This window comes from Amblyraja radiata, chromosome 6, assembly GCF_010909765.2.
Source record: "Amblyraja radiata isolate CabotCenter1 chromosome 6, sAmbRad1.1.pri, whole genome shotgun sequence".
Taxonomy (NCBI): Eukaryota; Metazoa; Chordata; class Chondrichthyes; order Rajiformes; family Rajidae; genus Amblyraja; species Amblyraja radiata.
The window spans coordinates 25,089,604-25,114,147 of record NC_045961.1 but is presented as its reverse complement, the minus strand read 5'-3'; the positions used below and the strand labels follow the sequence as shown (position 1 = coordinate 25,114,147).

General features: G+C 41.8%; 1 protein-coding gene across 2 annotated transcripts in view; it reads left to right on the top strand.

The window, feature by feature from the left end:
* ercc5 (ERCC excision repair 5, endonuclease) overlaps positions 1–24,544 on the top strand; it is a 36,162-nt gene that overhangs the window by 1,556 nt on the left and 10,062 nt on the right. The window contains exons 2-11 of one of the 2 annotated variants that reach the window (XM_033022324.1): positions 5,051–5,211; positions 6,481–6,656; positions 9,344–9,459; positions 9,601–9,693; positions 9,994–10,054; positions 10,824–10,967; positions 17,761–17,968; positions 20,625–21,656; positions 22,437–22,732; positions 23,276–23,395. In XM_033022324.1, the coding sequence (XP_032878215.1) occupies positions 5,124–5,211; positions 6,481–6,656; positions 9,344–9,459; positions 9,601–9,693; positions 9,994–10,054; positions 10,824–10,967; positions 17,761–17,968; positions 20,625–21,656; positions 22,437–22,732; positions 23,276–23,395 (2,334 nt within the window). In that variant the 5' untranslated portion in view covers positions 5,051–5,123. Of the gene's footprint in view, positions 1–5,050; positions 5,212–6,480; positions 6,657–9,343; positions 9,460–9,600; positions 9,694–9,993; positions 10,055–10,367; positions 10,435–10,823; positions 10,968–17,760; positions 17,969–20,624; positions 21,657–22,436; positions 22,733–23,275; positions 23,396–24,544 lie in introns of those variants that run through there. The other variant, XM_033022325.1, reaches the window with a different exon arrangement.

The window sequence follows — 24,544 nt, the reverse complement described above, 5'->3', positions numbered from 1 at the left end:
CAACATCAGAACCACTAACGATCTGAGTTTTAAAAACAGTTTTACGAAAAGTTGTGATATGGTTGGAGGCAGGAGATGAAGTAACAGAGGCAATCGTGCTATAGGATAGAGTAAAGATTAATGGATTGAACAGAGAAGCAAAACATGGGCTCAGTAGTGGTAGAAATTGTTATGATATTAATAATATAAGCTTCAGATAGCTATATGTGCCAAATCCAGTTTCAAGGCTCGAGATGGGAGTGGGAGCAGAGTCAGAAGTGAGAACCATATTGCCTCCCTCCGCAATCCCATCTACCCTCCCTCTGATTCTGCATTTTACTTCTTGCCTTCCTTTCTTATCAGATTCTACCATCTGCAGCCCTTTGTCTTCCACCTCTAACCTTTATGACCATCTCCATCCTTCTCTTCCATCACCTATCAACCCCCCCCCCCCCTTACTTGATTCCAACTATCACTATCCACCTCTTGTCCCACCCCATCACTTCACCTCTTCCTAAAGAAGTAATCTTCCTTTACTCTAATCTTGAAGTAGGGTTCCAACCCAAAATAACCTCTGTCCATTTCCCTCCACAAATCCTGTTTGACACCGCAGAATTCCTGCATCAGTTTTGTTTTGCTCATGATTCCAGTATTTGCAGTCTCTGGCGACCCTGTACCCTACCATTCTTCTGGTATCCTTCTGTACCCTACCATTCTAATGTTCAGACTACTTTGTGTCTTTCAGCTTCACCCTAAATTGTTTACAATGAATAATATGGAACTTAGAAACAGTCCTACTGGTCCCTGGGAGTATCACTGTCCACACAAATCACTTTCAGATCTGTTGTCAAAACATTTCAGCATGTCTTTTCATTGTTTCACTTTTTATGTGGAGAATACACTACCTGATTTTAATCTTGAATGGCCTAACTCCAAATTAAAAAAATCTGTCATCTTGTACTAGATTTCCCCCTGATGCAGGGAGCAAGGATTTAGCTTTATAGACCACTGGGATCTCTTCTGGGATAGGGGTGACCTGTACAAAAGGGACGGGTTACACCTTAACTGGAGGGGGACCGACGTTCTGACAGGCAGGTTTGCTGGTGCTACACGTGTGGATTTAAACTAAATAGTGGGGTGGAGGGGTTGACAAATTGGGAGTATAAAGATGGAGTTAAAGGGGAAGTGAGTCCAGGAAAAGTTACAAAAGACTCCCGAATTAATGGGAAGGAAAGTTCGAGAAGGGATAAGAGAGTAAGGTCAGGGCCAGAAGTGACCGTTGTGAGAGGAGAGGTGAATACCGAAGTCAAAGTGTTGTATATGAATGCACGAAGTATAAGAAATAAAGTGGATGAGCTTGAGGCTCAGTTAGAAATTGGCAAGTATGTTGTTGTGGGAATTACAAAGACATGGCTGCAAGAGGACCAGGGCTGGGAACTGAACATTCAAGGGTATATGTCCTATTGAAAAGACAGACAGGTGGGCAGAGGGGGTGTGGTAGCTCAGTTGGTGGGGAATGAAATTCAGTCCCTTGCGAGGGGTGACTTAGAATCAGGAGATGTAGATTCAGTATGGATAGAACTGATGAATTGTAAGGGTAAGAAGACACTAATGGGAGTTATCTACAGGCCCCCAAACAGTAGCCTGGATATAGGGTGCAAGTTCAATCAAGAGTTAAATTTGGCATGTCGGGAAGGTAATGCTATGGTTGTTATGGGAGATTTCAACATGCAGGTAGACTGGGAAAATCAGGTTGGAACTGGACCCCAAGAAAGGGAGTTTGTGGAGTGCATCCCTGATGGATTCTTAGAGCAGTGTGTACTGGAGCCTACCAAAGAGAAGGTAATTCTGGATTTAGTGTTGTGCAATGAACTGGGTTTGATAAGGGAATTCGAGGTAAAGGAGCCATTAGGAGGTAGTGACCATAATATGATAAGTTTAAAGCTACAATTTGAGAGGGAGAAGGGTAAATCGGAGGTGTCGGTATTACAGTTGAGCAAAGGGGACTATGGAGCCATGAGGGAGGAGTTGGCCAAAATTGATTGGAAAGATACCCTAGCAGGGATGACAGTGGAACAACAATGGCAGGTATTTGCGGGAATAACACAGAAGGTGGAAGATTGGTTTATTCCAAAGAGGAAGAAAGATTCCAACGGGAGTAAGGGGCGACCGTGGCTGACAAGGGAAGTCAGGGAGAGTATAAAAATAAAAAAGAAGAAATATAACATAGCAAAGATGAGTGGGAAGCCAGAGGATTGGGTAACTTTTAAAGATCAACAGAAGATAACTAAAAAGGCAATACGGGGAGAAAAGATGTGGTACGAAGGTAAGCTAGCCAAGAATATAAAGGAGGATAGTAAAAGCTTATTTAGATATGTGGAGGAAAAAACTAGTTGGGGGTAGGGTGCTGACATGGATAGAAAATTGGTTGGCAGACAGGAAACGAAGGGTAGGAATTAACGGGTCCCTTTTAGAATGGCAGGCATTGACTAATGTGGTACCGCAAGGCTCGGTGCTGGGACCGCAGCTATTTACAATATATAAATGATTTGGATGAAGGGATTAAAAGTAACATTAGCAAATTTGCTGACGACACAAGGCTGGGTGGCAGTGTGAACTGTGAGGAGGATGCTATGAGGATGCAGGGTGACTTGGACAGGTTGGGTGAGTGGGCAGATGCATGGCAAATGCAGCTTAATGTGGATAAATGTGAGGTTATTCAATTTGATGGCAAAAACAGGAAGGTAGATTATTATCTAAATGTTGTCAAGTTGGGAAAAGGGGAAGTACAACGGGATCAGGGGCTCCTTGTTCATCAGTCACTGAAAGTAAGCATGCTGGTACAGCAGGCAGTGAAGAAGGCGAATGGCATGTTGGCCTTCATAGCAAGAGGAGTTGAGTATAGGAGCAAAGAGGTCCTCCTGCATTTGTACTGGGCCCTAGTGAGACCACACCTGAAGTATTGTGTGCAGTTTTGTTCTCCAAACTTGAGGAAGGACATTCTTGCTATTGAGGGAGTGCAGCGTAGGTTTACGAGGTTAATTCCCGGGATGGCGGGACTGTCATATGTTGATAGATTCGAGCAGCTGGGCTTGTATACTCTGGAATTTAGATGGAAGAGAGGGGATCTTATTGAAACATATAAGATTATTAAGGGTTTGAACACGCTAGAGGCAGGAAACATGTTCCCAATGTTGGGGGAGTCCAGAACCAGGGGCCATAGTTTAAGTGTAAGCCATTTAGAACGGAGATGAGGAAAAACTTTTTCACACAGAGTTGTGAGTGTGTGGAATTCTCTGTCTCAGAGGGCAGTGGAGGCTGGTTCTCTGGATGCTTTCAAGAGAAAGTTAGATAGAGCTCTTAGGGATAGCGGAGTTAAGGGATATGGAGAGAAGGCAGGAATGGGGTACTGATTGTCAGCCATGATCACATTGAATGGTGCTGCTGGCTCGAAGGGCCGAATGGCCTACTCCTGCACCCATTGTCTATTGTCTATAATGCCAGTCCAAACTGGATATATTCAATTAATCAACCAACATGACCAATTATTTTAAAAACCTTGACTATATTACACCAAAATATTCTCGACACAGGCGTGCAAGACAAGGTCAGGTGACTGCTCTTGGGTGATCTTTTGATCTGATAACAGCCTGTATCCTACTTTCATTTCAAAGTTGGTATGGTAGCAGATGGAACTATATGCCTGTAAAATAAAGTCACTTTTGGTGAGGAGAATAAAAAATAGTTTTTTTAATGAAAGGAATTAAGTCAATGTTGGTGTACAGGGAATTTTATTGTGAAGATAGACACAAAAACTGGAGTAACTCAGCAGGTCAGACAGCATCTTTGGAGAAAAGGAATAGGTGATGTTTCGTGTTCAGGCTCTTCAGACTGAGAATCAGGGGAAAGGGAAACTAGAGATATAGATGGTAATGTAGAGAGATATAGAACAAATGAATGAAAGATATGAAAAAAAATATTAACGATGATAAAGGAAACATGCCATTGTTAGCTGTATGCTTGGAGAAAACGAGTACAGGCAAAGAGACTCAACAAGACGACTTTGAAGCTGGTGCGACTTGGACGCTTTCCCCCCACCTTCCCCACTTCATGCGCACTCCTTTTTAACCCTGTCCTAGTTCCTATCCATTTTCATCCTACTGCCAAACAAGGCTGCTCACTTGAATCCACTTATGCCAGTTGGTTTTCCACTCCATCACCTCACTTCTCTTAACCATGCTTTCTCCCCCTTACTCAACCAATCTCAAGAAATGACTTTAGCCGAAACATCATTTGTCCATATCCCTCCACAGATATGGCCTGGTCTCCTGAGTTCCTTTGTTTTTTGCTTGGAATGCATGGTGCCCTGCTGCAACGATACAGGTGTGTGGGGAACCAACACCTGGAATGAATGCATTTGCACATCTTCATGTCAAACACGGGATATTCTGATTTGTAGGCCATGCCATGTTGATTCTCCGGAGCTCCTGGGTTTTGGTATTTGTACCATGAGGAGGGATTGATTAAGGTTGACAGATTCATTGGAGTTTACTACATGCAAGCAGACAATGCATGACAAAGTAAATGGTTAGAGACTTTTACTAAAGTGTTTAGAACATGGACATCTTGAAGAATTAATGAAAAAATATCTGTGCTCATAATATTGTAAATGTTTGCAATTCAGCTCCCTGTATGGTCACAGTGTAGAGCTATCCATAGCCCACAAACCAGCTAGTCAATTTTTTAATACGCTGATGAATGCTTACAAAACATGCAACTTTTATGAAGAATCTTTTTGAATGATGCTTGCTGAGATGTGAGTTTTTAAATTGGGGATGGGTCCATTTAAATTGTAGTTCATATTTTTAAAGCACCTCTCAAAGCACCTGCGATATATTTTTTAATTAACTTTTCATGTCTGCTATACCAAATGCATTTAAATAGTTATGTGATAATTGTTCAAGATCAATTTATTACTACATTAAACATAGAATATCTGGAAGCTTGTAACTCTCATAAAATTATCAGTATACAAATGAAGTCCAAACCTCTCTTGCTTTTGCTGTTGCAGTGTTTTCCTTCCATGATGAACTATAAATTGTAATTTTTACCTCCTGGAGATGTGAGCAACTTTTAGCAGCATTATGGGAGTTCAGGGACTGTGGAAGCTGTTGGAGTGTACTGGACAACCAACTAGACCAGAAACTCTTGAAGGAAAAATACTTGCTGTCGGTATCCTTTACTTCCTTACTCAAGTTGTAAGGAGAGTCTTCCGTGCCACCCCCACTACACGTTCTGTGGGTTGAGATGATTGCATTCTTAGAAAATGGCCCATATCACAATTTTACATAATGCAAAGCCATATCATTTGCGCATGGGTTAAGAAACAGGAATTGAAATAAAATTGTTCTTTTATTAACTTTTTTTCATAAACGTCCTGCAAGAGCCAATTTTATTCCAGTGGGAGAAGGGCCTGTTTCCACATTGTATCTCCAAACTAAACTAAGCTAAAAAATAATATTTTTGCTGTATTTGCAACTTTACTTCCTTGAATCACTAATAATAATAATAATAATGGATGGGATTTATATAGCGCCTTTCTAATACTCAAGGCGCTTTACATCGCATTATTCATTCACTCCTCAGTCACACTCGGTGGTGGTAAGCTACTTTTGTAGCCACAGCTGCCCTGGGGCAGACTGACGGAAGCGTGGCTGCCAATCTGCGCCTACGGCCCCTCCGACCACCACCAATCACTCGCACACATTCACACACAGGCAAAGGTGGGTGAAGTGTCTTGCCCAAGGACACAACGACAGTATGCACTCCAAGCGGGATTCGAACCGGCTACCTTCCGGTTGCCAGCCGAACACTTAGCCCATTGTGCCATCTGTCGTCCCAATCACTGTCACTTACCAGTTAAATACGTATTCGCTTTTCTTCAGGCTTAATGGCCCATGATAATCTAACTTAGCTTTCCTGTAGTGTTGACTGAATGAAAAACATGAGATGCATTTAGTTTTAATTTCTTATACTTAAATTGTTAACTTGAGTAAGATTATCAGGTGGAAGTAACGCATCTGATTTGATATTGGTTTTCTTCCTTTTACTCTCTCAGTCCCTTCTCTGAAGTAAAAGATGGAGGATTGAAAACCAGTATAAAGAGGATGGGGAGGTTTAATATGCAGCCAACGACAGGCAGATTTTAAATTAAATATATTTTCATTTGTGTACTTTCTCAGTGATAAAGGAAATAAGTGATGCTGCTTGTAATGCATTATTTGTTAGAATTTGTCACAATTTTAATAAGATCTAAATAATTTCCCTTGGAGATCTAGCTAACAAGGCTTGAAAGTAGTACGTGTTACACTATATGAATTTCAGGATAATGTTGGAGTGTGTTGCTATGATTAATGCTTTCCCAAGTGAATGTGAATAGTAATGTTATTTTATTTAATATTATTTAAGCTTTACTACTTTTTCTTAACCAATTTTTACAAGATATTAGCATTTGGTTAAACCAGGCTGTGAAGGGAGCACGAGATCGCCATGGTAATTCTATACCAAATGCTCACCTTTTGATTTTGCTCCATCGACTTTGTAAATTGTTGTTTTATCGAATACGACCATTGGTTGTTTTTGATGGAAAGATGCCACTACTGAAGAAGCAAACTTTGGTAAGTATTGTCTAATATTAATAACCTACTTTGGATAGCTTAATAAAACATTTTAAATAATTGAATTTATACTCTCACTTCATCTTGTATTGAATCCTATCACTGCCTTAATTGGTACACGTGACAATAAAATACCTTTGAAACCTTTGAATCCTCTCCAAAAAGATTGAACATAAAATATCTTCTACGTACAGAACTTAGAATCTTATTCGATTTCACTTAAGAAAGAATGTATGGTACAAAATCAACCATATTGCAATATATATCAGTGATCATGATCTACGATTCTGCTATTGGTCTGTAAGAATTAGTCAACTTTAAGTAAGATATCTTTATGGCAGGTGTATAAGAAGTATTGAGATGGAACATTAACCCCACCCCTTATAAATATGGTTTGATTTTTTTAATTAAAAAAAGATTGATGCTTTGTATGTCATTTACTTTAATTAGTATTGAAATGTGAAATGAAGAAGTAGAATGATACATTGTACTTTTTGCTATCCATTGGTTCTAGTACATCAGCTATGATACTTTTGTGTCAAAATATTGCTCTTAACTTTTCAGAAGACTTGTGTTTTTTAGGAAGGTTCTTTAATATGCTTGAATTTGAACTGCTGTTGATGACTGCAACTTGCTTTCTGGAAAGGTTACAATTTGTGTTTCTGTATCAAAGTACAGAATATAGGAATGTGTATCAGAAAGTATACTACACTCCTAGTAGGAGTATGTTTCCAAGTTTTCTAAATACTCTATTAAGATTTTCTTACATATTCGATCACAAATGCCATTTCGCAATATTTGGTGTTTATGTTATTGTAACGTGTTGGTCTGATATTATTTTTAAATATTAGCTGTTTAGTCTCCCATGACATCACTTGCAGAGAATAAAAGACGTTCAACCTTCTTGTATGGTGTAGCGGCACCAAACGTGGTGAACAAATAGTTGCTTTATTCAGACATTACGTGGTTGACGTACATGCAAGTTTGGTCCTCTAACATATTGTCATTGTTGCTGAGCGAGGGTGTTGTCTCAAGCTCAGCTACCTGTCCACTCCCCTGATCTCAAGGTGAGATCTGCTTATGTAGCAGGACACTCCCCTTAACCCATGACGTCATGTGACAGCCCTCGTAACCACTGACGAGGGTTTGACCGTAAGTGGTTTGACTATCAGCTGACACCACAATAGCACACTTATGGAGAATAAAGGACCTGCACAAGCGTTTTGCTTTAGTCAGTACATATTATTCTTGGCATTTATTTACTCATGACTGTTTAGCTTTGGTTAGAGTGGAGATCTTTTCCTGCTGATAAGCTGGATGTGACAAAATTGCTGCAGGACTATCATTGCTGGTGGCAGTTATCTGGATAGTTTCCACGATGAGTGTGAGAATAGGAATTTATAATTGGAGAAGATAACAAAAATGAAAACAATTATAGATACAGGTGCACAACCTTTTATCCGAAAGCCTTGGGACCAGACACTTGTCGGATTTCGGAATTTTTCGGATTTCCGAATGGAAGATTTTTTGCGTCGATTAGGTAGGTAACGCGGGCGGCTTGAAAAGTCTGGAGCGGCTGCCTCCTCCCCGGAGACCGGGGAATCATTGCATAAATGTTAGTCAGTTAGTTTGGAGGGATTTTATGTGGTGGGGGGGTGAAGGGGGAAACTTTAATTCTTAGTCCCCTACCTGGTCGGAGAGGCGGGGAGCGGGCAATGCCTTACCGGGTCGCCGTGCAGTAAGCTCTGGAGCGCTGTGGCCGCCGACTCCCAACATCGCGGAGCTGGGGGCTGCGGGCGTCCGGCCGCGGTTGGAGCTCCGACCCCGGCAACTCTACCCCTGGCTGCGCGGCGCTCCAAATCCAGCGCGGCCCGCGGCCGGACGCCCGCAGCCCCAGCGCCGCGATGTTGGGAGTCGGCGGCGTCGCAGCGCTGGGATACCAGTGGGGAGCGGTCAATGCCTTACCAGGTCGCCATGCGGTAAGCTCCGGAGCGCTGTGGCCACCGACACACAACATGTCGGCGGCCACAGCGGTGCTGGGGCTGCGGGCGTCCGGCCGCGGGCCGCGCTGGATTTGGAGCGCCGCACAGCCAGGGGTAGAGTTGCTGGGCTCGGAGCTACAACCGGCGCCGCCCGCGGCCGGACGCCCGCAGCCCCAGCTGGGAGTCGGCGGCCACAGCGCTCCGGAGCTTACATGCACGGCGACCCGTTAAGGCATTGACCGCTCCCCGCCTCTCCGACCATGTAGGGGACTAAGAATTAAAGTTTCCCCCTTCACATAAAAGCCCTCCAAACTAACTGACTAACATTTAAGCAATGATTTACAGATGTTTAAGTGTCTCCCCGGTCTCCGAGGTGGAAGCAGCCGCTACAGTAGTACAGACCTGGGTTGACCGTGGGTCGTTTCGGGTCAAGTTTGGCGCCAAACGCGAGCTTTGGTGTGCAGACGACATCCTGGAAAAAATGGCCGGTTTTCGGAGTATTTCGGTTTCCGGAACTCCGGATAAAAGGTTGTGCACCTGTATAAGATTTGCATTACATCATGGGGAGCATGTTTTTGACACTGACGTTTACCAATTAATCCTGCCGTTCTGTTGCCAAATTATAGGTCATTGTAATGAGATTTTAATTATTCAGTATTAGTACATACTTGATGTTGGTTAAACTGAAGTTATTATTTATATCAGGAAAATAGGTGGAAGAGAAAGGAGCTAGCAGTTAAAGACACAAAGAAAACTACAGACAAGCTGTTGAAAACTTTTCTGAAGAGGCTTGCCTTAAAAGCTGCAACAGGAGGCAAAAGGTTAGTAACACATTTAAATTTGGGATTGCTTTGATTTCAACAGTAAATAAATGTAGATCAACTTTTCTTTCATTACCAATGAAAATATTCTTGTAGGAATTTAGTTTCTGAGAACCACTTTACTATTTTTCTTGTCAACAGTGATGACATCATTCCCAGTCTCTCTCAGGTGAAGAGAGGAGAAACCGATGATATTTTTATTCTGCCTTCTTTGGAACAGAAAGAGGAAAACAGGTTTGTTAGTTTTTTTAAATCTTGGTTGTAGTTGTTTCATTGTTGAAATCCATATTATGAATTCATAATGTGTGAATACATAAAATATGAAAGCAATACATTGTGATGCATAATCACAGTTGATCGGGAAAGGCTGTAAGCAAATAGACATCCAGCAATTTACCATCCCAATCCGATGGAGACAGCAGTAAAGTTTCCCTTTTTTAATTTTGTATTATGTTTTGTATTTGCAATGTTAAAGTGATACTAGTCTATTAGTACTATTGATGTACAACTCACAGAGTAATCCTTCACTTTTAGCTCAGATGAAGAGGCTGAGAAGGAATGGAAAGAACGAATGAAGAATGAAAGGTTATTGCAGGTGATTTGATACCTTTATCTTCCTTGAAACAATTGCTCCATGTTTTGGAGAAATAAATTATGCTTTTTTGTCATAATATGCTGATTATAAAGCTTGCTTTCAAACAATTACAAAGCCAGTGAAAAATGGGCAGAGGTGTGATAGAAAATGAAAACCAGAAAACAACAGATGACAGCAATCTGAATTAAAAACAGAAAATAGATTGGGCAGCATCTGTACAAATGAAAACAGAGCTAATATCAGGTCAATGGGTCTTTGGCCAAAATATTAACTGTTTCTCTTTTTAGTTAGCTACCTGGCCTTTAAAGAACTGTGATTGGAAGAATGAGAGGAGAAAATAATCAGTGGGATATAATGCAGACAAGTGCAGAACCAAAATGGTGGGTCAGAAAAAGTGTTATAGCAGAAAGGAGATAAAACATAAAGTGTGGTGAGAGGAAATATTGGTGTACCCCAAAACAGTTAGCCAGCCGTATCATATACTGTCCTCCAATTTCTTTCCGTACACAAAGCACCAATTCCATATGTTTTCAAATATTTTAATCCTGAACCAAAAAAAAATTTGAAAGCTGCAAAATAGCAGGAGCATTATACAGGATGTTTCCTTAACTAGTTAATGCAGATGCAATTATTTATGCTGCTTTTTACAAGACAGGCCTGATTCCTTGATTAAATCATATGTTGTCAAGGCTACTCAGATGTTCCCTGAATCTTTACTGAAATGATAATCAATAAATCATTTTTTTGTATTTTCAAATTTCTTTTTTAGAATGAATTTTTTGAGAATCCTAATTCTGTAGATATTGATTCAGAAGACTTTGCGAGTTTACCTCCAGAGGTGAGGCATGAAATCTTGACAGACCTCAAAGAATTCGCCAAGCGTCGAAGAAGTTTATTGGAGCCAATGCCTGAGGTAGGCTGATTTATTTGTGCGTATGGTGTAGGAAAAGGCTACATTTAGATTTATTCAGATTAGTTTATCCATTATCCATATATTACTAAAACTTTCATCTTTTTTCTATCTATCTATGCGTATTCATGTCAGGGCTCGAAATTAACGGTTGCCAATGGCCACCTAAATTCCCGCCGGGCAACCTAAAAGCCATGTCATTTTGCCTGGCTTGGCAAGCACCCGGGACACCTACCATTTAACTCTGAGCGAGCCACCCTCTCTATCTCTCTCTCAGTCTCCGCCCGCCATCCATGTCCGGGCCGGCGGGTCTCCGCTCTCCGGCCGCTCCTCATCCACCAGCACAGCCGGCCACCTTGCACATGCGCACTGCCACGGCCAGCACATCCTCGGCTGCCCTGCACAAGCGCACTGCCACGGCCAGCACATCCTCCCCCTGCACAAGCGCACTGCCACGGCCTGCACATCCTCCACATGCGCACTGCCACGGCCAGCACATCCTCCCCTGCACATGTGCACTGCCACGGCCAGCACATCCTCCCCCTGCACAAGCGCACTGCCACGGCCAGCACATCCTCCACATGCGCACTGCCACGGCCAGCACATCCTCCACAAGCGCACTGCCACGGCCTGCACATCCTCCACATGCGCACTGCCACGGCCAGCACATCCTCCACAAGCGCACTGCCACGGCCAGCACATCCTCCACAAGCGCACTGCCACGGCCAGCACATCCTCCACATGCGCACTGCCACGGCCAGCACATCCTCCCCCTGCACAAGCGCACTGCCACGGCCTGCACATCCTCCACATGCGCACTGCCACGGCCAGCACATCCTCCCCTGCACATGCGCACAACCACGGCCAGCACATCGGCCACCCTGCACATGTGCACTGCCATGGTAACTGGTCGGCACTGGGCACTTTCTCCCTCCCTTTGCATTGTGGGAGATCTGGCCACCATTGCTGTCCGCTCGCCGCGACCACAGAAACCCAACGCATAATCACTCCCTGGAGCTGTAGCAACTCTTGCTTCTTGGTTTCCTGGTCTTCCAAAAATATTCCAAATGGAATTTAAACTGGTGGTGGAGGGTGGACTTAAGCAAAAAAAGGGTTCTTGGGAAAAAGAGCTAGCTTAAATTTAGTTGTGTCTGGTTGGGTAATTATGGTAGGGTGAAGACCATTCCATGCTTTAAATGTGCGGTGGAACTCCATGGAGCAGCCAGCATCTCTGGATAGAAGAAATTGGGTGACGTCTCGTGTAGAGACATTTCTGTAGACTCCCTCTGGTTTTAGTGTTTTTAGTTTAAATTTAAAGACACAGCGTGGAAACAGGCCCTTCGGCCCACCAAGTCCACGCCGACCACCGATCACCTGTACACTAGTTCTATCCCACACATTTGCGAAGTAAGTCAAGAGTCGAGAGTGTTTCATTCACTCATCCCAGTTAGAACAATGAAATCCTTTCTTGCAACTGCACAACAGAATATGTAAATAAATATATATACCCACACATACACAATTTCCCTCCTGGGAGCAATAAACTTCCATCGTATAGGATCGTGTGTGTAGGAAGGAACTGCAGATGCTGGTTTAAACCGAAGAAAGACACAAAAAGCTGGAGTAACTCAACAGGTCGGACAGAATCTCTGGACAAAAGGAAAATATTACGTTTTGGGTTAGGTCTGAAAAAGATTCCTGCACACCTTTGTAGTGTGGAAGGAAACAAGAGCACCCGGAGAAAACCCATGCGATCAAAGGGAAAAGGAGCAAACTCCATACAGACAGCACCCATATTCAGGATCAATTCCGGCTCTGGCACTTTTAGGCAGCATCTTTATGGCCAATGTACTGCCCCATAGTCTTGAACTGAATTAAAACATACAGTAGCTGTAAAGGGGGACATAGCGTGACTTAAAGATTTAAGACTGAAAATGGATAGTTTTTTTTTTAGTAACCAAAGTTATCAAAGTATAATTTTTTGTGTGTTGGAAAACAAAATATAGTGGCACAGCTGGTAGACTTGCTGCCTCACACACCAGAGATCTGTGTTCTATCCTGTCCTCGGGCACTGTCTGTGTTGAATTTGCACATTTTCCCCGCAAGCGTGTGGGTTTCCTCCCACATCCCAAAGGCGCATTGGCTTTGTAGGTTAACTCGTCTCTGTAAAATTGCCCCTAATGTGTAGGGAGTGGTTGAGGAAAGTGGGATAATAGAACTTGTGTGAAAGGGTGGTGGACAAAAAAGCTGGAGAAAATCAGCGGGTGAGGCAGCATCTATGCAGCGAAGGAATAGGCGACGTTTCGGGTCGAGACCCTTCTTCAGACTGATGTCGTGGGATGGGAAAAAGAAAGGAAGAGGCGGAGACAGTAGGCTGTGAGAGAGCTGGGAATGTGAGGGGAAGGAGAGAGAAATCATAGACTAACTGAAATTGGAGAAGCCAATGTTCATACCGCTGGGGTGTAAACTACCCAAGCGAAATATGAGGTGCTGTTCCTCCAATTTGCGGTGGGCCTTACTCTGACCATGGAGGAGGCCCAGGCCAGAAAGGTCGGATTTGAAATGGGAGGGGGTGTTGAAGTGCTGAGCCACTGGGAGGTCAGGTTACTTGCGAACTGAGTGGAGGTGGTGTGTCTAGGTTGCCCTGCTGGCAACAGAGAAAAAAGGTAAGTGAGTGGCCTGCATGTGATCCTGGAACTTCGTCAAAACGATACACGATAGTGCTAAATTTTTGGCACCAACTTACTTACCATTGTCCCGTGATGGTCTGTGTCAAATTTTGTTCAGATTGATGTTATATTTCACAAGTTATTCATAATTTTCTAAAATCTTTGCTGGCCCAGCTTGCAACAAAGTTGCAATCGAGGAGAACCCAGTCCCTCCAGGAAGTGTTTAGCAAGTATCAAGTATATTTTTGGCACGTGGAGGGATGGTGCATTTTTTTCAATATTTTAAAGTCATAGTACACTGAATGTTGAATAAGGTGAAATGAGTATCCCCTGCGCAGTGGTGGAATATTGCATTAGGGGAACGGATTGCGTTGGGGAAACGGGTGAGTGGTGGAATATTGCCTTGGGGAACGGGTTGCGTTGAGGGACCAGGCCTCCCGTTGGGAAACGGGTGAGTGGTGGTATATTGCCTTGGGGAACAGGTTGCATTGGGGGACGAGGCCTAGCGTGGGGGCTATGGGTGAGTGGTGGAATATTGCGTTGGGTGACCAGGCCTTCCGTGTTACAGGGACCCATCTAGCTACACGTGTGGTTTCATGTGATCCTGGAACTATGCCAAAACGATACACGATAGCACTAAAACGTGTGCACCACCTTACCATTGTCCCGTCGCAGTCTGTGCCAAGTTTTGTTCAGATTGATTTTATATTTCTCAAGTTATTCATAATTTTTAACTTTAGAAATTCAAGTTTAAGACAAATTTAGCAGCTAAAATCCTTGCTGGCCCAGCTTGCAACAAAGTTAAAACAAAGTTGCAATCAAGGAACACTCAGTCCTTCCTGCAAGTTTTTAGTAAGTATATTCCTGGCAGCATGGAGGGAGGGTGCATTTTTTTCAATGTTTTAAAGTCACAGTACACTGAATTTTGAATACGGCGAAATGTGCAGCCCCTGCGCAGTGGTGGAATGTTGCGTTGGGGAAACAGGTGAGTGGTGAATATTGCCTTGGGGAATGGGCTGCGATGGCGGACCAGGCTTCCCGTAGGGGAGACGGGTGAGTAGTTGAATATTGCCTTGGGGAACGGGTTGCGTTGGGGGACCAGGCCTCCCGTGGGGGCTATGGGTGAGTGGTGGAATATTGCATTGGGGGACTAGGCCTCCCGTGTGACAGGGACCCATCTATCTACACGTGTGGTTTCATGTGATCCCGGAACTACGCCAAAACGATACACGATAGCACTAAAATTTTTGCAGCACCTTACGCACCATTGTCCCGTGGTGGTCTGTGTCAAGTTTAGTTCAGATTGGTATTATATTTCACAAGTTATTCATAATTTTAACCTTTAGAAAATCAAGTTTAAGACAAATTTAGCAGCTAAAATCCTTGCTGACCCAGCTTGCAACAAAGTTACAACAAAATTGAGGAACACTCAGTCCTCCCAGCAAGTTTTTAGAAAGTATATTCCTGGCAGCACGGAGGGAGGGTGCATTTAAAAAATATACTTTAATGTCACTACACTGAATTTTGAATAAGACGAAATGAGCAGCCACTGTGCAGTTGGGGGCTATGGGTGAGTGGTGGAATATTTTGTTGGGGAAACAGGTGAGTGGTGAAATATTGCCTTGGGGAATGGGTTGCATTGGGGGACCAGGCCTCCCGTTGGGGGAACGGGTGAGTGGTGGATTATTGCGTTGGCGGACCAGGCATCCTGTGTGACGGGGACCCAACGGGTCCCAGTTGGTCTTGTTTATACTTAAAATTGAAGCCTGTCAACCTTATGAATTATTCTATAAACCATTTATACTCTACATTGAACCCAGCTCATATTATGTTTTGGTTTTCAGTCATTCATCTTTACAGTGTGTCACCAAATCTCAGTGACACAAATTACGCCAGCTGTTAAGGGATGTTTGCATCAGACTAATGACACCTAACCTGCAGTGAAAGAAGCTGGAGAAATCCAAATTGTAAAATTGTGTCTTTGTTCTCCAGCCTGTGCTTTCCATTGACTTCTTCATGGTTTTTGAACTTCAGTTCAATTTAGTTTATTGTCACATGTACCAAGGTGAAGTGGCCATTTTGTGTGTCATAAATTATGGCATTTGCCTTTAAATTTTGCCAGCTTGTAATTATGTGGGTGGGATTTATTACGTAGTCGGAGGCGTGTTTGCTGCTGGGTTTCTTGTGGAGAAGCTGTTAATTTGTTAGTTTAATTTTGGAGCCAACATGGTAGGAAGGAATATCCTTCGACCATGAGGAGCTTTCCTAGATGTGGAGTTATGCTGAGACATGAGGAGTTTTCTAACGTTTAAAAGCAATATGCTGGAGTTTGACGAAGATTAAAGTGTACGAGTCTAAGAAGAAGATTGGATGAGCATCTTACTGTTTTTCTTCAACAATAAAGAAACTATTAATCAAAAGACTGTGTTATGAAGATTTATCTTTCGAGAAGCTTGGAAAGTCTAGTAGAGAGCTCATATGCGTAAAACCACATTCTCCTAATACCATGTTTTCTCCTAAGTGGCTCGAGACATAACGGAGCGATCTCTTGAACGATATAGTAATCTGCCACTGCACAAGGTATAGTTTTGGTGCTCTTGGTGTTCAGGGTTTCTTCAAAAATACTTGGATTGACACCTTCTAATAATTAGATGATCTGGATTTTACACTGCTAGTACAAACAAGCATCCAAATCTTAAATGCAATACCAAAACGTATATTATCAGCAGATTTTCATTTTTGGTCAACAAAGTTATCTTGCTCACCAAGAGGCTACACTCTCATACAATTTTACAATTTATCCAGATATGATGTTACTGCTAAATGGCAATGAGATGGTTGAAAGTTTTAAGTTCTTGACAGGAAATATCACCAGCAACTTGGCCTGGACCACCCATATTGAAACAATGGCCAAGGAAGCACACCAACGCCTCTATTTCCTTAGAAGGCTTAGGGAATTGGGCATATCCCCTGCAATTCACACCAATTTCGGCAGATGCGACATGGAAAACATTTTATCAGGATGCTTCACAGCATGGAACTGCTCCATCCAAGACCGCATGAAATTGCAGAGAATTGTGTACGCAGCCAAGACAATCGCACAAACCAACCCTCCTTCCATTGACTCCTTTTACACTTTACACTGCCTCGACAAGGCCACCAGCATAATCACGGATGAGTCTCACCCGGTCAGTCCCTCTTCTCCCCTCTCCCATCAGACAAGAGGTACATAAGTGTGAAAATGCACACATCGAAATTCTGGGGCAGTTTCTTCCCAGCTGTTATCAGACATCTGAACCATCCTACCCACAACTAGAGAACGGTTCTGAGCTACTATCTACCTCACTGAAGACTATCTTTAATCTGACTTTACTGGACTTTTATCTTGTACTAGATGTTATTTCTTTCTCATGTGTTTGTACACTGGATGGATTGTAATCATGTATAGTCTTTCCGCTGACTGGTTAGCATGTACCAAAAGCTTTTCACTGTACTTCGGTGCTGGTGACAATGAACTAAACTAACTACTAACTAACTAGATAATTTCCATTCCTTCTATGTTATCTTTTGAACAACTCGATATAATTTTTTATATATACCATTTTCCCCCAAAATTATATAGATATTTTACAATGAGAACTTTTTTTCATTTACATGGCCTTTACAGAATGGTTGCTGTATTATCCTTCTGAATAAGAGGGGGGGAAATATTTTGGTATGCTGATTGCAGACCTACCAAAACAATAAGAGCGTAGGATGCTGGTTTACACTGAAGATAGACAGAAAATGCTGGATTAACTCAGCAATGCTGGAGTAACTCAGGCAGCATCTCTGGAGAGAAGGCATGGTAGACGTTTCGGGTGGCGACCCTTCTTCAGACAGAGTCAGGGGAGAGAGAAACTACAGATTTGGAAGGCATTCAAAGAGCATGTAAGGTGTGAAAAGGACAGATCGAGGCAGACGATGATCATGGAAATGTAGAATGTTGCCCAGCTCGCAGAATGCATTGCAACAAAGTACTTTTAAATATAGTGAATAATTCTTGATTATTTAACACATAACTAATATATGGATTTTTCAAATCAGAATGTTTAAACACATTTATCATCTTGTGCTTACTTCTATAGCAGTCAACTGATTTTTCTCAGTACCAGTTATCTGGCCTGCTTAAACGCAACAGACTTAACCAGCATATTCAAGGTGTTCAAAAAGAGATGAACAAACAATACTGTGGAGAAATCCAAATGGACTGTGATAATGAAGGGGGATTCATTAAGGATATGGAAACCAGACGGCTTGTATCAGAGGATGCTTCACACTACATTCTGATAAAAGGTACAGAGAATATGATTAAACAAATGATTTCCTACATATCAATAATGTTCTGTTTCATTTAACTTATTTTGATGTCAATTAGCTCTTTCATTAAAGCTTTTAATCGTTTCCCCAAGTAAAAACATTTTGCTGCTTTTGTACTGCATCGATAAAAGAAAATTGGGATCTGCACAGTTTTATCAGTGAATGTATTTAAACATAATAAGGAAATGTCAGCTTTTTATTATCCCTTTCCCCCTCCCATTCTCTACCTTATTTTTTGCAGCAAAACTATACATGTGTCAACATGCATAGAAATGTATACAAAAGGAAATAGTGCTAATATGTGAAATAGATGAATCATTAACATTTATATAAATTATTGGGTAAAAGCACATCTGGGCTTTTCATTATAGATATTTTCATTAATGGTTAACGTGTTACTGCTTTACACCCAGAATCAAACAACATGCTTCCCAATGCATGACATCTATCTGTACCGATGTAACTGGACAGTGGGAAATGCTCCTTTTTACTGGTGCATCAAGTGAAATTTTATTACAGATGGGTGTCAGAAAATTAAAACTAACAACTCATTCTGTTTGGTTTTCTATATTTTATCTTTGTAGAGCTCATCACTTTATTGGAATTAGTTGCAGCTCCATCAATTCAATAGCTATCTTTCAGTTAGTTAAAGGGGAACAATGGATTAAGGTTGTTATCATGCTCCATGTGAGGATGAAAATAAACAGACTTGGGTCTGGTCAGCCCCAGAATAGTCACCACCCAGGAATACTGAGTGCAATTACTTGTCACTGAAATAACACATCCAATCAGGCATACTGAATTCATGTCCCAGAATTTGTGTGTTTATATGCAATTAGAAACATAGAGTCATAGAGTGATACAGCGTGGGAACAGGCCCTAAGGCCCAACTTGTCCACACTGGCCAACATGTCTCAGATACACTAGTCCCACCTGCCCACGTTTGGCCTGTATTCCTCCAAACCTGTCCTATCTATGTCCTGTCTACCTGTTTCTTAGATGTTGGGATAGCCCCTGCCTCAACTACCTCATCTGGCAGCTTGTTCCATACCCCTACCACCCTTTGTGTGATAAAGGTACCCCACAGATTCCTATTAAATCTTTTCCCCTTCACCTTAAACCTATGTCCTCTTGTCCTCGATTTGCCTACTCTGGGCCAGAGACTTGGTGCAGCTACCCGATCTTTCTCATGATTTTATATACCTCTTTAAGATCATCCCTCATCCTCTTGCACTCCTAAGGAATATAGTCCCCGTCTACTCAACCTCTCCCCATAGCTCAAACCTTCTAGTCTTGGCAACATCCTCATAAATTTTCCCTGTACCCTTTCCAGCTTGACCACATCTTTCCTATAACCTGGTGCCCAGAACTGAACACAAAACTATAAACACAGCCTCACCAAAGTCTTATACAAATGCAGCATGACCTCCCAACTTCTATACTCAATACTCTGACTGATGAAGGCCAATCTGCCAAATGCTTTTATGACCACCCTATCGACCTACTACTCCACCTTCAGGGAACCATGCACCTGCACTCCTAAATCCCTCTGTTCTACAACACTACCCAGAGCCCTACCATTCACTGTGTAGGTCCTGCCCTTGTTAGATTTCCCAGAATGTAACACCTCACATTTCTGTAAATCTGTATTAAAATTACAAACAGCGGCACACATTTTGTTGTCAGCAATGAAAGGGTGACACTCACTGATTACCTTTGTATAAATACGCCACAAATTCTTATTAGGCTATGTTTCAATGTCAGTTTGATATCTCAACACTTTCTACAGGAAATCCCTAGAGTCTAGGAAGAGTGCAGGCACCAGGCTGGCTGATTAATCAATCGGGTTAGATACTCATGCATGCAACAAAGCAGGAAATGTAACATATTTATTAAGTCATTGTGCAGGAAATGAAATAAAGATTGAAACAGCAACATGGAATTAAAGGTGAAAATTATTAAGGAAAATGATCAGAACACAAATTAACAAGAGAGTGAGCCTCCAGTGTGTAATTTTCAGGGCAGGAGAGATTCATCTACCACAGAATAGTGTTATTTTTGTCTTAACCCAATGACCTACTAACTTCAAATTTAAGTACACATTTTAGGGATCATTTCCATGTAGATTTAGACAATAGACAATAGGGACAGGAGTAGGCCATTCAGCCCTTCGAGCAAGCACTGCCATTTAATGTGATCATGGCTGATCATCCCCAATTAATACCCCGTTCCTGCCTTCTCCATATATCCCCTGACTCCGCTATTTTTAAGAGCCCTATCTAGCTCTCTCTTGAAAGCATCCAGAGAACCTGCCTCCACCGCCCACTGAGGGAGAGAATTTAATTGACAATGTTTGTGATGGCACACCATCTGGGGATGTGAATCAGAATATTTGTTACAGCATCTTTGAGATTTTTCACAATTGGTATTGTTTGGAAGCCAGGTGGTATTAGGCTTGTTGAACTGGCTGGGAGTGAAAGCAGAAATCGTTTCCATTATTATACAACAATATAGGACATTATTTAAAGATAATGTTAATGGGTGATAACTGACTGCATTATTTTTTTTAATGTGTCTGGCAGAAAAATCTAAATAGAACATACACAATTTCAAATATTAATTTAACTTGCAGGAGTCCAGTTGAAAAATAGTGAAGATGCAAAGACCAATGAACAAAATCCACCAGAGAAAATTATTAATTCCACTGCCACAGAAGCACCCTCAAACTCTGGTTGGGAGCCTTTTAAATATTCAAGTCTCACATCACCTCCAACAACCAAAGCTGAGAATAATGATGGCGCTGCTGCAAATGATTGCCCTTCTCCACGGACAATGATGGCTATTGAAGCTGCCATGTTAGAAAGCAGCTCAGATGACGCGCTCGAGTCTGGAGAAGATAAATTATTTCTACCTGAGTGCAGTAGCACTCTATATTCAGCTGGTGGTACTTCCAAAAATGTAAATATGTCACCAAGGACACATCGAGCCATCCAGCAAGCTTTAGAAGAAATTGAAGTGACAAACATTGCAAAGAGGGACCAAGAAAATGAATACAGCAATACTACAAAACAACTAGTCAGATGCTTAAGCTCAGATAATGAGCATGAAGATCAAGAAGTATTTGACAGTGATTGTGAGCTGCTTGAATCACCATTAAGTTCAAAGACCACTCAGAGGAAATCTATAAGATCTGGAAATGATCAAAATTGCAATATGCAAGCTAAACTTCCTGCAGCTGCAAAATCTTCTCCCATCAGTGCAAACAAACAAGATCATGGTGATGCAACCAGAGATATAATGCAAGTGATAATTGAAAAACAGAAAATTGAACAGATAAATATTCAAACTTCTGAATTTGTGCAGGAAACTGAAAATGATGCTGAGTTGCACTTGGACAGTAACATCAGGAAATGTATTAATCCTCTTGAAACAGTTATGTTCCTAGAAAATAGCAGTACAAACAGTGGAATTATTCCAAGTGTACAGCAGCCTTTATTTTCTCACGCTCTGGGCATTCAGTCTGTGGACAATATAAAAATGTCTCCTCAGATAAAAGGAGAACTGGAATTGAAGAGTTTTTCTTCTGAAAAAGATAAACGAGCCTCGCTAGAAGAATCCATTGGAAACCAGAATTCTGCGAAGGATTACCAGAGTGACTCTGAGGGTAATTTTTTTTCCTAACCAAGTAAACTACATAAAGTGTTATGGAAATATAATAAAAAGGAACTGCAGATGCTGGTTTATACCAAAGATAAACACCAAATGCTGGAGTAATTCAATGGGTCAGGCAGGATCTCTGGAGAAAATGGATAGGTGATGTTTCGGGTAAGGACTCTTCATTGTTAATTGTTAAGGGATGTGAGGAAGAAAGAAGAGAAGGAGCAGCATGCTCTATCAATACAATATTACTGTAATCTCACAACATGGTAATTGAAATATTGCTTTCTGTCACTATTACCACTGAAGTAGTAATTTACATAAATAAAACACTGCTACTCATCCCGATGAAAAGGCTTGGTTAATTTAGTGATACAATGAGGATGGGATACCTTGTTTCTAAAATGTAGTTTTATATATTGGGTAATTTTGCAAAAGATGGTAAATAATCAGTGACCCTTGCATTGTTATTTTCTAACCTTCAGCCTCCTTCACTCCAGGAAGAAACGTCCCAACTTATCCATTCTCTTCTTCTAACTCAAGCTCTCTGGCAATAACCGTGCCAATCTATTATGCACCTTCTCTTGCTAATCACATCCTTCCTATAGATTGGAACTATGGAACCTGACAACCTGCATTGGTATAACTTCCCAAAATGCATCACTTTCCACTTGTCTGAGTACAATTGTAGGATTAATGGGAAATCTATTAGCCTCAGTTAATTGTGTTTTTTTTTAATATTTTACTATATTGTGTCCCAGAAATTGATACTTGTTTTAATGGCCAGGAAGCTTTATTGAAGTTATTGACACCAATGAAGCACCATTGCAAAATGAGCTCTTTCCACACGATATCTTCAAACCTTTGATTCCCGTGACTAAATCGACACTACTGCCTGATGATGACAATGTGCAAGGGACTTTAGAAACTGTACAGACAGTTAAAGAGGAACAATCGGCAGTTATCAGTGCTCATACAGAAGAAGTTGAGAAAATTGTTCAGAAAAATATGGAAGAACCAGAGCAGCCCAAATGGACAGATATGGAAGAAAGCACAGCAAATGAGTGGAGTGAACTAAATCAGGTAAAGTTTAATAAATGTCATATTTGTAACATTTTATTAGACTGAAGTCCCTTTAAATTGGTCACAACCCGTTTCTAGTAGGATCTGGACCATGCACAGATAATATTAAGTAACAAACAAACTGCCGGGAGAACTCAGGAGGCCAGGCAGCAGCTGTGGAGGGAAAAGGACAGATTTCGGGACAGGAGCTTTTTGTCAGACTGATGTCCATTTCCCTCCACGGATGCTCCTTGATCCATTTAGTTTCAACAGTCATTTGTTTTTTTTACTCATGATTCCAGCATCTGCAGTCACTTGTGTCTCCACAAACATTGCTATTCCATTTACCAATTGAATGTAAAAGGTATCGTATTTGCAGAGTCGCTGTTTGTTCTTGGCCATAATTGGTGTATGCACTGGAAATATTAAGAAACGGAGCAACTTATTGACCAAACATTGTTTGTTAAGCAACTTTAAGTATCATCCGCAAGTTTGTAGTGCAATCTGGGAATAACTTTATTAAATTAAATATAATTGGGATTCTATATTTCCTCCTTGTTTCAGGGTGATATAGAGGAACTAGAAAACAGCTTGTTCTTAAAGCAGTCTGAACTACAATCTCAGAAACAACAGCAAGAGCGTGTTGCAGCCACAATCACAGGACAAATGTACTTGGACAGTCAGGTAAAATAACTTTGATGCACCAGTGATTTATCTGTAAATTGAACAGTGGATGTTGCTTTTGTAACAATAACTTGGAATATAGCAATTATACATTCTTTGCAATATGAAGGATCTTAACTTGAAAAGTTAACTCATTTTACTCTCCACCTGACTTGCTAAATATTACCAACTTTTCTTGTACATGCTGTGTTGTTTTTCATTGGTTATTTGAAGTAACTCATTGCCATTCATATCTCCTAAAATCTTTACAGTTTTGCAATATGTCTCCTGTTTCTACAACAGGCAATCTCCAGATTTATCCAATCTAGTTCAATTTTCCAGGGTCCAGATTTGATTAAGAAACCAGACGAAGTGGGACCCGTTGGGTCCCAGCATCACACGGGAGGGCTGGTCCCCCAACGCAATATTCCACCTCTCCACCAATTCCAATATTGGTGGCCAGTGGGGGGCTTTCTGGTGCGCTAGTATGGGTGTTATGGGCCAAATGGATTCCAGAGGGCCAGTATGGACATTGTGGGCTGAATAGATTCTTGGGCTGGCGGCTTATTCACTCAAGCCTGTTGTGCTGGCAGCTCACTCACGGCTGGTGGGCTGACAGTTGACTCACGGCTATTCCTTGAAATTCCATTTCTAGCAGGGTGCAAGACACAACCAAATTCAAGTGCAGTTTCTTACCACTTCAAGCAGGGTGCAAGGCCATCAAATTCAAGTGCAGTTTCATACCATTTCAAGCAGGGTGCAAGGCCACAAAAGACAGCGAGTCATGACCTCTCCCTCCTCCATCTTGCAGAGACTGAGCCACGCCCACACTTCTGGGTTTTATAGTCCCTCCCCCCTCCCACCAGAAGGGGCGTGGCCTTCATGACGTGATTGATAGGAGAGAGTCTCAACATTTTTTAAACACTAATTTTTTTTTTTTTCATCAACGGGAAAAATCCTCGGCACCTGGTGAGCGGAGGGGGACTCTGAGTAAGATGGCCAAAAATCACAGCCGTACGTGGTAGCGTTTTTTTCTAAAATCAATATAAAGGGCAAACAGGAAGTGGTCAAGATTAGACTTTTAATTATATAGAAGGCAAGGCAACTTTAATTAGGCACGGCAACTTTAATTAAGCAAGGCAACTTTCATTAGGCAAGGCAACTTTAATT